Here is a 15,759-nt window from a genome sequence, read left to right as displayed (position 1 = left end):
CGACGGTCGCCAAAATGGCGGTTTTCATCGCGATAAAGCGACAATGACCCATCATTAGCAAAAGCGAAGGAAACGACAGTCATTTTTAATGTCCGATAAATATATGCGGGGCACGATAAGGTCGGCTTTTTGATGTTGTCCCCGAAATGGGTTTGTTAAAGTTTGGTTCAACGTATCGGGAATAATCATAAGTCCCACTACGTAACGGATGCCGTTCCCAGGACTATTCGTCTTCTAGAAAGTGACACGCAATTTACCCGGATTCCAGGGAGTTGGATAAAAAAATCTTTTTTTCCTTTTAAAACGCCTGCAAACTGCATTTGCCGCTCAATTAAAAACTCATCTTGTCGAGGGCGATCGTCCGATTATTTTCAGAAAAAAACTGGTAAAATTGGCAATTTTTCTGGAGTGTGTCCCGGTGCCTCTTACTTGATGAATCCATTGACCCAGTCGCTTACTGGCAAAATTGAAAAACGTTTTTTTTTTCTTTTAATATTCCTCGTTATTACGTTTTTCGAACAAGGCCAAAGAGCAGGAAATGACGCACAGAAAACCAGTTACAAACATCCAACTTCAAGCAGCATGTTATTAGGGCTGGAAAATTGTTTTTATGTATACAAGTTTTGAAGATCTAACACATCTTATTGTTGCCTAAACAACAAACACATTCATCCGTTCTTTTTAAAAAGATAACGATCCTAAAAATGGAAAACGGGTAGGAAATTTCCGTACACAAAGAATCCCGCTCGCTTAGCTTAATACACGTTGGAAAGGCAATATTTTCTTGAATGCTATTTGGAGTGAAAAGCATTTGAACGCAGCATTTTTGATGGTTTTTGCCCGTCATCTAAACCCATCCGGCAAATTGGACAGATCATCGTTTAAACGGAAGGATCAACAAATTGCCTTTATAGTTCGTAGGTGCAACCCTAAAGGGAACACCAAGAGATTGTCTTTCGCGCATATCCGTAATATACAAGCGCTTTCGCGGTATATGCATAATACAAAGTACACGGTACAGTGCATGTACTTGTATTCATAAACCACAATCTCCTCTAAAGTGGAAGATATTTATAACTGGAGGCGTAATAAACTACAACGACCTGGCGCGACTTCCAGGTAAACGCAGACGATATTGGAGCCGAAGAGGACTCCCGTTAATACGTATTTACGATTTATCCCTACTTTGTTTTTACTGGATCGGGATATGTTGTCTTCAAGGAATATCGATGTTGTTATACTTAACTGTCCAAAGCGTGGATATGCCTAAAACAGTTTTTATATCTTCAAAGCATACCGTATTGAAAAGTCAAAAAAACTAAAGAACACTTCAGATCGATGTGGGACAAGAGTTTTATAACTGTGGGGGGTTATTGCCCAGGCAATTTTATGATAAAAAGTTCCTATAAACGTAGGTCCTCATACGCTTTGTTACCGTTCTACAGGGTGTTTAAGTTTAATTAAACAAAACAGTGAAAACACGACATTTTGAAGAAAACGACTTGAGATATTGTAATGAAAGGGCGGGTTAATAAATATGGGAGACGCATACTTTAAAATACACAACGATTTTTTAATCACACCAATTTTGACCTGCCATAGATAGTTGATTGGTAAACTGAAATATAACAACACAAAATTTCAGACAAATTACAGATGTCGCCTACCATGGAAAAATGCTGCATTGTACAGCGTTTAATCAAATTGAAATAAAAGATATTCTCCACAAAGGACCGTATTTAAAAATTTCCTCATTTAACAGCTATTTAAAAGTATCTTAACCTAGAAAAGTTATATTTACTCTATTACTTACTTATGTCGAAACCCTTTGATGGAACGATCCATACGATCCAGCCAACAATCAGTCCAAAGGAAAAATGCATGTTAGACACATTGACCTGAAACAAAAGGGATTTTTACGAACCCATAAAAACTCGCCCTTTTCGTGGTTTTACCGAAAAGGTTTACCGTTCTGCAAGTTTCAACCGCACCTTTGAACTTTTAATTATTTACAAGAGAAGGCTTTCATGCAAGCCCTTGATTAAATTTAAAAATTTACGTTCCAACTTTGTAATTAACCAAATCGGGTGGTGACATTTTTCCCTAAACATAGCCTTAAGATCGTATTTTAGCCCATCTCCTTCATTGCTGGTCCTAGTAATTACACTAATAAAGGATAAGACAAAACTTGTAAATTACACGCCGTATGACTGTTTGTTTAAGTCTAGTTTCTGCCATTCTCCCGGCGTTTGTAATTAGGAGAACGTTTTCCAGGCCGGGCTGAGCTTCCAAATCAGCAATTACCGTAATGAATAACAAATACGGTTAAGTTCGAAATGAATTGTCGAGGCTCCTTCGGAAATTTAGAGTTATCAAGTAACACCTTGTTCAAATTGAATTTCTAGCACAATCTGTTCTTTTATTTTTTTCTCACTCTAATGATTGTGTTACTTAGAAGAAAGTCGGACTAGAAATATTATAACTTTCTTTAAACTAGAGAAGTAAAAATATGTACTTATATAATTCAAACAAAAAGATCAATAGAGTATAGTTTAAAATAATTTAGATAGTTACTAAACATGATTCAATAATTTTTTTGACAAGAAGTGGATTAATGTTGATTAGAGGATGAGCCCATCATTTGTCCAGCGCTATCAAAAGTCAATCTGTAGGACTTGCTTGCAAAACAAATTACAAAAAAAATGTTCGTGTTGCGATAGAATTCATATACTTTGGCTCTGTATTCTGGCTACAGAAACATTTCTATAGGAGTTTAAATAAAAAAAGTGGGCAAAAAATCGAGTGGTGTATATCACTGAAGAGTGAAAGGAACCGGAGGGGGAAAAATAACAGTTCGGGAGGAAATATTCCGGGAATCCGACCACCTGGCTGGGAAGACGGCACCATGAATTATATAATCCCGCACCTCGACTGTCACCCCGCTCCGCTTTTATCCATTTTTACTTTCCACGACTCGGATAAAAGCCAAGTTGGAAAAGGCCGGAGAGTGCATGACGCCGGCTTACTTTTCATCTTTTCGCCATCCACATTAAGGGTGTCTAAAATATTTTCGGGAAGGGCGAGGTTCACTTTCGCCATTCTGAATAAAACATATTTTTTCGTTAATTTTATCAAGCTGGGTCCGTTCTTTGCTCTCATAACTAATAAACTAGTTTAATGGAAAACTTTCTCAATAAGTTGGCCGCGTCTCATCGTATTAATCTGCCAACATTTTAAGAGATAATTCCGATAGCGGCTTAATGCACGTCGTGCCTTCAAAGATGGTGCAAATTTAATTTCCGAAGGTGTGAAATTTTAAACTCGATCGCGGTTTAGATGGGACGACGGCTTTTCGGCTCGACGATTTCCTATTTCATTAAAATTGCAAGTTTATACAAGCTCAAATTTGTTCATTCAATTTTAAGCAAATGTCTGTCAAAGACTTAGACATGGCAATACCAGTTTTATACAATAATTAATGACAGTTCTGAATTTGGTAAAAAAATCGAGTTATTAGACGATCATTGAAGAGAATTGTGATGAAAATTATTGAGGAAATATTACTATTTCCAGGCAAATTAAAATTCTGACAACAATCAGTGACAATGCTCTATTGAAGAATGGTCATTTGACACAGTTACCTGGGTTATCTTGGAAAAATTACGCCTCTGGACTGCCAAAGGAGAAAATCTTTAAAATAGCATCCATGTATCTCAAAATTAAAATGTAAATAACGGTGTACGTCAGGAGGTAGTACTAAATCCATATTCCGCAGATGAGAAGCTATATCTTTGCCGACGACAGCTCCAGTAGATCATATCTTTAGCCAGCTTCCAAAAAGCTAAATTTAGGGTCAGTTTTGCCAAAAAAAATTGTCACTCAAATTCCTGAATGGTAGGTTGAGGATATTTGATTATATTTCTTGATATCACAGGAAAAGAGTTACGATTCTTAATAATCCCATTAACTAAAAGTATTATTGGTGTAAGCACTTAGGCAAAGCATTATGGACAATTTATATTCTCTTAGTTATGTTAAAAATAAGTAGAATATTTTGGGCAGAGCTAATCTTCGCCGACCACTCACCTAAACTTCAATATCTGTTCCTTACCAGTTCAACAGCTAATAAAATGCATGTAAAGCACGTAGGCTTGTATACTATATGGCTGCATTTTATTAAGGGTTTGAATCTTTAAGGGTGCGTTATCATAACACAACCCTAACCCTCTTTTTGCTTTGGTGAATTATCTTACGCAATCCACTTGCTGGAAATTTGATTCCTAAATTTATTTACATTTTAAAATGATGCTAATAGCCAGTGAGTAACTTGCACAATGACTGATCATTTGATTTTATGGTGAACGTCCCACTTTAAGATGGGTTCTAAATGGATGTAACAGAAATCAAATATTACTAACCATCAAGTGATAAGAAATTTTAATTTCAATAATACATGTTTCAAAATTTTGAATTTGAAAAACGACTGAATTAAAAACATGTACAATATGTATCTAGAGACATTTTTAATATTCAGTTGGTACTATTGAATGGTTCTAAACTAGCTATCTAACTAGCTAATTTTGTTATACAATTTTTCATAATCTCCGTGACTGTGAACTTGTAAAACATTTATTTATAAACATGATACGGAAGTTAAAGTTGAAGTTGACGTATTAGTTTTCAAGTTCTTGTTTCCACCTCCCGCTGTGAATATAATCATTTATACTATTTTATGTCACATACATCATAATTACCGATAAACGCTCGCTGCAGCATGGAAAGAACCCTATTTTTGTTTATACTTGATAACCAAGTTATAAATAACACTATACTGACATTACTTTAATGATTTGGTTGCGTTTTGTTTGTATTAAATACTAATTCATACAGCAAGTTTTAAACACCATTTTTCTGTATTCTATAATGTAGAGTGTGTCCATAAAGTATGGAATAAATTCGATTAAAATTTGACACGTGTGTTATTATTTTAAAAAATTTGATATACAGGGTGTTCCAAAATTGAAATATGACCTTCCAGTCGACATTTACAACCGTTTGGCCGCTAGAAGGCGTCAAAGTCAAGCTTCACAAATCTTCAAAGTGGTTTAACCACTTTTGCTTTAACCTAAAATAATTCAGTTGTTTGAACAGTTACGACAAAAGATCACTGAAGGTAAAATATAGTCCAGACCAAAGGCTTTTCAATGGTGTTCTCAAAAAAGGTCATTGGTGAGATAGTTTGACCGCTATAAGGCGTCAAAGTCAAGCTTTATGACAATTTTGTCCATTTTTGATTTTACACAGTTTTTGCGATATTTTCCGGAAACTAAAAATTGTTTTCTACTTTTTTGGGACAACCCAAAACTCAGCCACTAATCTGAGACACCCTGTATCACCCTGACATCCATTTTGCCCCAACTGTCACGGTTTTGGGGATGACCTGAAAATTATGTCAATTTTGACGGTTTTCAGTGCGTGGCACCCTTAAAAAATAACATTTTTACAAATGACACTTTACGTCAAAACTACAAAAAAGTAAGGTTAACTTTGACGCCCTCTAGCGGCCGAATCGAAAAACTTTTGCTCAAATTAAGAATTTCTGCTCGATTTGAGAGGCGGCCAATCAAGACTGAGCAAAAACAGTTGAAGATCGATATAGACATTTTACATCAAGTAGGCCTAGAATTTGACGCAGATTCCAAAAAAAAGAAGAAGATTCCAAAAAGAAGAAGAGATTATAAGTTTGGTTTCTTGTTCAAATTTTGCACACCCTGTATACTAATGGATTATCTAGGAAAAAACAAACTTTGCGACAATAAACCAAACACCAGCTCGATGTGTTCGGTTTTTTTTCAACACTAATTTGTTTTAAGCTGAAAACAGCTGAATATCGACTTATAGGATATGTTACATGAAAAATACCCAGAAAGGTACGTAGAATCCATAAATGCAACAAAAAATTAAGGTTCTCATTTGAAAATGTCTACTGGAAAAAATACTCGTTTAAAAATAATAACATACGTGTCCGAGCATTTTTCTGATAGATAATTCCTTGAATTTTAATCGAATTTATTCCATACTTTATGGACACACTGTACTGCAGGAATTTAACATCGCTAAAGGGGTATGACAGGGATGAGTGTTATTTCTCATGCTTTTTAACATCTACGTGCTAAATACTTATCAAATAGCTCTGGAAGGCGTGGTTGCTGAAATAAAAGTAAACGGAAACCCATCCACAATATTCGATATGCGGATGACACTGCGATCCTGGCTAGTAATCTGGAGAATCTACTGCACATACTAGGTAGAGTTACCGAGGTCGGCGAGCAGTTTGGTCTGAGCATTAATATCATAAAAACTAAATTGATGGGCACTAATAGTCAGAAATTAAGTAACATCAACCTGACAATCAATCAATGAGAAGTGGGATTGTGTATGAAAAATTTGGTATAAGACAACACTAACTGGCTAGCAACTTTAACCAGCTTGTATATAACTTCAACTGCAGACGACTAATTAGTGTCGGACGCAACTAAAACAAATCGACCTTCGACAGCAACCCCAAAAAGAAAAGCCAAAAGTAATTAAGACAGCTGATCTCTTCTCTATCATTCGTCTGGCCTTTACCCTACCGGATAAAACTTTTAAGTATCTTTAACAAATTCAGAACCTCCCGGAAAACCGGTTACAAATGAACTAATTAGCATTACAGCGGCACTTAAGAAGAAAATTTCTTGTGTATTTAAGCAGAAACAACCAAGTAAATGATCGTCTAAATTTTCTGTCGACCTTTTGACGTAAACAAATCCGGCTCGAGGGAGTGTATCAAAAAAAGGAGGCTGAAAGCTTATCGACCTTAAATCCCTTGTTTGCCTTTTACGAGTCCGCCGTCGAAGATGCCTAGTTCCGATTATGAAAACCTGAGCCGTAATTTTTTTTTCACGCAATTTCGGCACGGATTTCTTTTTCCCAATATGTAAACTTTGTCCTAGGGGAAACTACGAAATCGAAATCTGGCTCATACACGCAACCCGAGATCTATATCGGGCTTATCTCCACCCTGGAGTTTCATATATGAACGGAAAAATACTCAAAGTTTTGTTTGAATAACCAGTCTGTTAGCTTAATTATTTTCATTCAGGTGCAAAAGGAAAAGTTTGTGATTAATTGATGGACTAAAACGCGACATTGTCCCTGTCAAGTCAATAATAAAACCGGGCCCAAACAGGTTCATGCAAATAAAATAAATTTAAACTTTACACCTCTCGCTCGACGTTCCTGGATAAAATATGAGTCGAAACAAAAATGTCGCTCGCATAAATCATCGTTTACAGAACGAATATCATGTACGAATTCAACTAGAAAAATTTTCAGCTTTATGATATCCTGAGAGAAACCATTTGAGTAGTTGGATTAAGGTCGAAATCAATCCATCAAACCGTCCATCAGTCAAAATAGTGGAACGACGTCCCGTCCGCAATAATGGACTGTCGCCAACGATCGTGATGGCCAAGTTAATGAACACACCTGCGATACGGAATTAATTAACAAACCAACCCGGTTGGAAGTATGTTTATTCGCGTTGAGCAACTGTTGTTGCCAATCAATTTCCTATTGCAACGCAGACACAGAAATCAAAAAACTGTATTAAAGATTACGACAGTCCAAATCCCAACAATCCAAAGCGGGGAGTTGATTTTCAAAACGCCCGCGGTAATAATTGCTCAAACAGAGTATGCGTTTTATGAAATGCAATATTCGCATGTAATTTAGTTTCATTTGAATGCAATAGGGAACGTGCATACGAGGAAAGTAATGAAACCGTGACTAGGAATGAGCGTATATCGATATTCCTTCTCGTTGTTACGTATTCATATTCTAGCTCCTGTTATTTTGGGACACACTGCACAAGGAGTAAATAATAATTTAGTACACTGATGAATCAAAGCGTTTCTACTGTAAATGAAAACTTTAGGAGAATCCTTTGGACAGAGAAAGAAACAAGAGGAAGAAGAACGCAGATAGAGAGAAAAAGAAGATGGAGACGCTGACAGAAAAAGCTATTCTTCAAGTTCTGAGAATCCTTCAAATGTTATAGTTGTGAACGTCAATGATACTAGAGTTGGAGTTGCAGAAGGCAATCTCGTTCACCAAACCCTCAATACCGTAAAAACCAAGATCAGAAAAAACTCCAAACATATAAATTTTGGAGGAAGAAAATGTTTTGTACAAAATACCATGCAAATGCAGAAATAGAGCCTATTGAGCAAGTAATACATAGTTTCCGTTTTATTAGATCCACATGGCAAAACGAATTAAAAACATTACATTCGGAGTTCTGATCGACCAACGATAAGATTTAAATTGCTTTGAAACAAAAATACTTCAGTTAATATTTTTCTGATATTAAATCTGGCAATATTAAGAGCTATAGTGTTGTAGTTAAATTTTGACTTGATTGGCAAATAAAAATTAATTAATCAGGAATTACCAATACGACAATAACAATTAGATTTTTGCCATAAAATTGAGATACAACATTAAATCGATTGATATAAAAAAATATCGTTGCACTTCGCCCTTCTACACGTACTGGGGAATAGTAAATCTCGTCCAACGGCGTCGCATCCAGCAGGTTTTTAGAGGTAGTTAAAACCTTTGTTTCATTTTGATTGCTTTGGCGGCAATTTAAAGACAGAGCCTCGCCAAACGGCCGTGAATATAGCGCAAACCGTTGTACTTTTGTTGTAATGGAAATTTGTTTGCCGTTTATTACAGTTTACTTTCACGTCTCTCAGTTAAACGTTTTCCACATCAACTATTCAGCTTCTTTGTTACTGTCGTTACGAAAATTTGTGTGGGTGCAGAAAAACAAGTTCATTTTGTTTAGATTATGTATTTAGTAGCAAAGGAACCGAATTTGGTGGCTCTGGAAACGATGCAAACAATAACAGAACAGTTTCCTTAAACAAACATAAGTTGAGTTTTAGAATTTATGTTCCTTTTCTTAAAACATATTACTGTTCTGATAAGGATGTAAGAGTCAAGACTAAACAAGACGATCTTCAAAGCTGGAAGGTAGAAGACCGGTTGGAAGACGTAATTCAAAATTGGAGAAGGGCTGCAGAGGACAAGGATACCTGGGGCCTAATTCTTGAAAGAAGGGAACGGAAATATCAGGAGAAGTGATAGAATGTGACAGAAGAAGCTGACAATAACGGGTTCCTGTCACATTCTACAGGTCTTTCTCTTGATAACTCCCTTCCCTCGTCTCAAGAATATGCACCATGGAGGAGGAAAATAGAGGAGGCCAAAGCCCGATTTGGGCTGTAGCTCTATTAGATGGATGGATGGCATACCTCAAGTTAGTCTTACTAAGTTAGTCTTCACTAATTTTAGTCTTTTCGTTTACACTTCTCACTTCGTAACTTTTTCTTTAATTGCAGGATTCGGGTTTTTCTTAACTGGTTACATAACAGTACTTAATTAATTCTGTTTTAAGATTACGATTTGGTTATGACATCTGTAGCAAAAGAAAATACTCAATCAAATTAGGCTCCGAAGATAGAGGGATGTCTTTATATCCTTTGTAAAGTCTTAATAGATTTAGGGACAGAAACGTGTTAAATTCAAACAACGTAAGACATATACCATTCATCTTTAGGAAAACTAATAATAGTAATCATTAGTCTTTTGGTACAGCTCTGGCTTGCCATGATTAACTAGGTTTTAGTTCATTCTGATATTGTGATAGTATGAATATTACTTATTTTACTCTGTACAGAGTTACGTAAATCACTAAGCACCATTAACGAAAGAAAGTGGTTTGCACCTGTCTTGAAAACGGCAAGCAATTCTGTGCTAATAAATCCTGACAAACTAAGATTAAGATCAAACTGCAGTACAAAACACATTGAGACGTCCATTACCTTTAGTCAAATTGATCGAGATTTAATCAGGTTCTGTTTAAACCCTCCTTCGACCGCCTAGTTAAGGATAGCGGAGAAGGACCTTTAGATACAGGTACTCTGATTAGGGCTTACCAATCTCCATTAGGCTCGTCGGTGAGCTCGGTTGCTAAACGAAATTTGTCCCGTCGTATAAAACTTCTACTCGGTACACCTTTATTAGAAGCCGCACCGTTTCTCTCTTGACTCTCCGTGTCGTTTTGTCTTTGACTGCGGATTTCTCGGTCGGAGAGCCCCCAAAGCGGCGGGTCTTAGCGCCCTAATGGCGTTCCTGGGGGGCTCGCCGCCCGTCGAAACGGACCACATACCGCCCGCGCTGTCAAGCCGGCCCTTTCGCCTCGTTAAGATCGGGCGAAAATTGCCTTTTGCGTTACGAATGGAATTATGAGGGGCGTTTTGTGACTTCGGCCTTACTTAGCGGAACGTTTCTTAATGCCGACCGTCAAAATTTATCTAAATTACACCATCAAGGGCTGATTCTTCTTATGTTCATTGCGGATGAAGGGCTCATGCTTTTATTGATTTACAGCTTGTTTTTAACAACAATTACCGCAGGATATAATAATTTAACGTTTTTTATTCAGCGGACAGTGTTTTCAAAAAAGTGTTATGAGAAGAACTCAAATCAGCCGATATTGTCAAAGGTAAGAGGATGTTACAAAAAAATGGTTTAAACAGGAAGACGGTGTCACAAATCTTTTCACGAAATTAAGTTTGCCAAATATCTGACCGTTCATTTTGTTAGGTGTATGTAAGCAAGTAACAAAATCATTTAGTTATCGGAAACTTCGGATATGAAGATCCACAGGTATTCAGCATACAAAAAACCCATTAAAGGAACGTAATACTTTATTATTTTAAAACTTCCTTGCTGGTCGTGTATCAAAAATTACAATTCGGGCTCTCTCAAAAATTAAACATCAACCGACCGAAGTTGGGCACGGTTTTGTGTAAATGGGATGGGAGAAGTTTTCGCTTAAAATTGTAATACGTCCGTCCCCTACAATGCCTGGCCAGCGTGTGTGTGTATGTTTATTTAACACAGGACCGTATAATTAAAAGTTGGGCAAAACTTGTGTTTAATCAGCGCTGGGAACTTTCAATTACGTTTTCATCGGAGCGAGACGAGTTTTGGTGTCGTATATTTGTCGCGGCATTTTTTTATTTAACCAGTTTCTTTTCTAGAAAAGTTTACTTTGAAAATTCTAATAATGAACTCAATTTAAAAATGAAGAGTGAATTAAAAATTCATACGTTTGTCAAAGTAGTCACAAGTTTCTCAAAAGCTTCCGGGAAGTCTTAGTCCTATTTTTTTTTAAACTGTAATAATTCATGTCAATGGACGGTTCAAAGTATGTTTACCTTGGTTGGAAGAACATCCACCTCTTCCTCTTCCCCAAAACTATAAATCTACAAAGAAGAGGTTGCACTCCTTGCGAAAAGTAAACAGAAATCTGAAAAGATATTCCCAAGTTTTCAGTGAATGACAGGAAGAAGACATAATTGAGGAGGAATCACCAAAGAACAAATTTAACAAGGGTCAAAATTATCATGTACCCCACCCACCAGCTGTAAAAGAAGCAGTTATTTTGCGTAGATCCCAAAAGACTTTGTTTAAGTGTTCTGTGCAGCCAGTTGCTGTAAATAGCAAAAGTTTTCTAGACTTGTAAAAGAAGAAGAATTTTTCTTCATTAAAGCAGAAACTACTAAAATCAGTTTTTTTTCTTGGAGAGAGCATCTTCTTCTACTGGTACTAGTCAATTGGAACAACCAAGTTTCTTCTTCATCCCATGTAATTTACCGACTTTCGCCTATAAACTTTGTGTTTTTATTGACAGTTCTAAAAATAATTTAATTCTCATTACCTTAAATTGAACGTTTGCAGGTCAACCTTTCCGAATACATAAAACCCGGTTTTTTGGCTAAGCAACCCTGTTCCTTTTCATCGCATTCAATTTCGTTACTTACGGATGATTAAAAAACCTGCAGTTTCTTGGGAAATGGCGTACAGCACGGAAAATAAACGCCTAACATGGCTAAGGCCAATCTCGTTTAGTAGCGGATAGTTTGAATTCCGGCTGGAAAATCCACCCTGGTCAGGTGGCCGCGGTTTCTAATTTCCAATAAACTAAACAACCGAATCGCAGCAATTAACGCATACCGGGCCACCGAATTAAATTGGAGAATTCCATAAATGCGGTATCTATGTAGTGTACATTGTGTTGTAACGGTCCGAAACGAATTTTAATTAGAACAAAATTGTTTCATTCAAAGTCCAGACAAGCAACTTTGTCTTATTTTATTGCCAAAGCCAGTGGAATTATTGTTTGACTAGTTAGCATAACTTTATCAGTGTATTTGGTTATATTTGATTTGAAATTCAATAAAATGAATAAAATAGTAAAAAATTAGGGAAAAGCTTTAAATTAATTAAATTGAGAATCAATTATATAAAAGGTAAACCAAAACTGAAGAAAATATTTATACTTGTTATAATGAAAGTAGGAAATTCTCCTGCACTAGAGTGATTAAACTGAGAAAAATATATCAAAAAGGACAAAACGAGGTAATCTCTTGTTCTCTCAGAACTAGAGATCATAGTTGGAATAAGTAGCCGCCTAAACTACTTTAATTTCAAATCTGCTTGAAATATTAAGTAAAAGTATTAAACGAAAAGTACTTAAATTGATACATTTGCAGTACAAGTAATCAATAAACAAGTCTTGAAATACTTTCAAACATAAGCTCAATCAATGAAAATAAAATAAAATATCTTTCTTTTATGAACATGGTAATTTTTTGCTTTAAATGGTAATTTGGTTGTAAATTAACGATGCAAGAAAACAATACACTTAAATTGACAAAGAGGAAACAGCGAAGAGAAAATTTAATTAATTTCAAAAATATTCCGATGTGAAATGGCTCCCCCTTGGAGCCATAATTGCTGATGGAAGAGCGTGCCAGTCTCGTGTCACGTTACCTCAGTATTTTATTAAACTGGAATGAAGTGATTTTCAAGTTTGCGGTTTTCGTTTCCACTGATACTGCTTTTAATGCTAAATAGCTCCTTATGTTCAATTTGATGAAGACACTGAGAAATCACAAAAACATTAACTGGAATTCATAACCGCAGTGAATATGATACACGTTTATTTTAAAATATGACTAGTCAAAAAAATGGCTGTGTGCTCATTAAGGAAAACACGACTCCGAGATTAAAACCTGTAATAAACACTCGTTTAATAATGAAAAACCACCCCTGTTTTAAGGGGTAATAGCGGCGGCAAGGAGACAGTTAATTTAGTAAACTCGCGTTCTAACTCACCTAACTGAGGCAGGGCAGGGGAGGAAAATGTAATGAAATAAAAATTCACCCCCTTTTTCTTAAGAAATAAAGGACCACCGAGGCGGCAATAAAATTGCCATATCCGTGTCGCCCTTGTATTTCAACACACCCCCCTTTGGAATGCACCCTTCTGAAGCGTGCGAAGAAACTATTTATTTATCACCTGAATTTGGTTTTATGTTCCCCTCTTGTATACGACCCAGGACATTATGTAATTGCTGGGGTCACTGAATGTAATCGATTTTTTTTTTGACAGGAGTGTCAGAGTGAGTAATATTCCTCATGGTTTATACTTAAAGTTGTTCCATAGTATTGATCAATTGGGGACTACTTGAAAATTTCATTTTTTTTCACTTTTTTCAAGTAGTCCCCAATTGATCAATAATTTTTTTTTTTGGTTGGTTTTAATATAAGGAAGTTTCTCTTAGGACAATATCCCGGGACGTTTTTGGCCGTATTCTAATGAACATCCTGTGACTCAAGAAATATCGATTTATTCACACCCTGTCATTCATTCCAAGACAGTTACAATGCATTAAAGCAAATGTTTTTTACATCAGTAAAAAGCCAATAAACCAGGCCTAATGACAGTCGAAAACGCATTAAAATCTGTTGATTCGTTCAAAAATTACTGTCCCGAATGACCTGGCGAGCAGTTTATACCACACTGGTGATAATGTAGCAAAAACCGGTAAGGTATGAAGGAAGAAACAGCACAGGAAGGGTCTGCAGGAAAAGGACTATTACACCAAGAAACCCTGGCTGAAAAACAAAACAGTACAAGTTTCTTACATAACATTCTTCTTCTCTGATATCTTCAGTCTGCTTGCCAACTTACTCAGAAATACAAAGAGTTTTTCTGAAGTTGAGAGAAACACACTAAAGAACCATTCAATGCTTTTCATTGTAAAGAAAACGTTAAGTAAATGCTTGCAATCCTGTCATAACGATAATTATACCAATATTGAAGGCTTTAAGCACACAGAAAATTTGAGTAAGTACAAATAGTAATTCCTTTCCACAAAAACTAATATTGTAAAACCAAATCTCTCAAACTTGTCAACTGATAAACCAACCTGATTTGGGGGTATAAACTGGGCCTAAACTTAAGTTAAATTAAGAAAAACTAGATCAAAAATATCTAGGTTTCCTCAGAAAACGTGGTGCCTTTTCACAGCATTTATGCACGTTTTCCACGAACTTTTCGATAAATTATAGAGTTTCATCGGCACTCAACGGAAATCATTTTGACCCCTGCAGTGTATCCGTAATGATATTTTATTCACCCCGGTCAGAAGTTTAAGGAGCTCTAGTGAAAGGGAGCGTTACTACTTTCCCTAACCTGAAATAACTATCGGTTTCCTGAGTGTTTTAGATTACGGTTAGGGTCCGTCCACCAAAGAATTATTGCTCGTTACTACACGTTGAATCACCCGGTGAATTTCGTTTTTTGTTGTGAAGGTAAATTGGATTTGGAGTTTTAATATAACTTTAGTTCTTCCAAACAAAAGAAGATTATAATAAGCGAACGGTTTAAAATACTTACAAGAAAAACTCACTCCCGAAAAATACGAGGGAAAACGGTCAAACTAAGGGTTGGTTTACACTCGCGTCAACGTAACGTTAAAGCCGAGTCCCGACTGTGCCGTTTCGTTGTTCGGATTGATTCCGAGCGGCAAATTTGAAAGTGGAGGCGTGCGCCTTGCACGCGCTGTTGCTCCTCCTGTGGGGGTTTTTGCCTTTTTTGCCCCCTAAAAATGATTTATTATCTTCTAACCCATCTGCTCGGAGGTAGAAAGGGAAGTTTTTCGGGTAAATTTACCTGTTTGAGTAATTGATTGCTCGGAAAATAATATATTATTTGCCCGCCGACTAATTTCGAATAGTGGCTGCTAAGAGGGGGAGAGCGCGCACTGATTTTGCTACTCCTTCGCGGATTACACTTTGCATATTGTTGCCGTCAGTAATTCAGCAAGAACAGTTTTCTTTTGTAGCTTAACCAAAGTTTGGTCCATATTTTCGAAGTATTAACCAAAATGAGCATAGACAAAAAGTAAATAAAGGGATTTGGTTTGATTTGTCCCCTTTTTTGTAGATTGGTATGATGATGCTTTCTTTCCATCTTATTGGTATTTTTTCTTCTCGCCATATAAGAGTTATAACTCGGTGGATTTGGCGATGTAGTGCCTCTCCCCCATATTTTAAAAGTTCTGCGGTATCTCGTCCGAGCCAGGTGCCTTGGAGTTCTTTAGTGTCTTTTGGGTTTCCTCGTAGGAGGGTTCATTAACTGGTAGGTCCACTGTGCTGTATGTTTCTTCTTTGTACGGTTCTTCAGAAGGTCTTTAAAATATTCTTTCCATTCCTCAATTAGTTCTTCGTCATGAGTATCATGTGCCCTTGGTTGTTCTTCAGTGTTGGTATGGATATGGGCTTAAATCCTCT

General features: G+C 36.5%; 1 protein-coding gene across 3 annotated transcripts in view; it reads right to left on the bottom strand.

Annotated features, from left to right (window-relative positions):
* LOC145731652 (discoidin domain-containing receptor 2-like) overlaps nucleotides 1–14,965 on the bottom strand; it is a 53,662-nt gene extending 38,697 nt beyond the window's left edge. For all 3 annotated transcript variants that reach the window (XM_081983534.1, XM_081983535.1, XM_081983536.1), the window contains exons 1-2: nucleotides 14,864–14,965; nucleotides 1,814–1,898 (exon numbers count right to left, since the gene is read on the bottom strand). In XM_081983534.1, the coding sequence (XP_081839660.1) occupies nucleotides 1,814–1,883 (70 nt within the window). In that variant the 5' untranslated portion in view covers nucleotides 1,884–1,898; nucleotides 14,864–14,965. The remainder of the gene's footprint in view (nucleotides 1–1,813; nucleotides 1,899–14,863) is intronic.
* Nucleotides 14,966–15,759: the final 794 nt, after the last annotated feature.

This window comes from Ips typographus, linkage group LG7, assembly GCF_016097725.1.
Source record: "Ips typographus isolate SLU linkage group LG7, UJ_Ityp_2.0, whole genome shotgun sequence".
Classification (NCBI taxonomy): Eukaryota; Metazoa; Arthropoda; class Insecta; order Coleoptera; family Curculionidae; genus Ips; species Ips typographus.
This window is presented reverse-complemented; position numbering and strand designations above follow the sequence as displayed.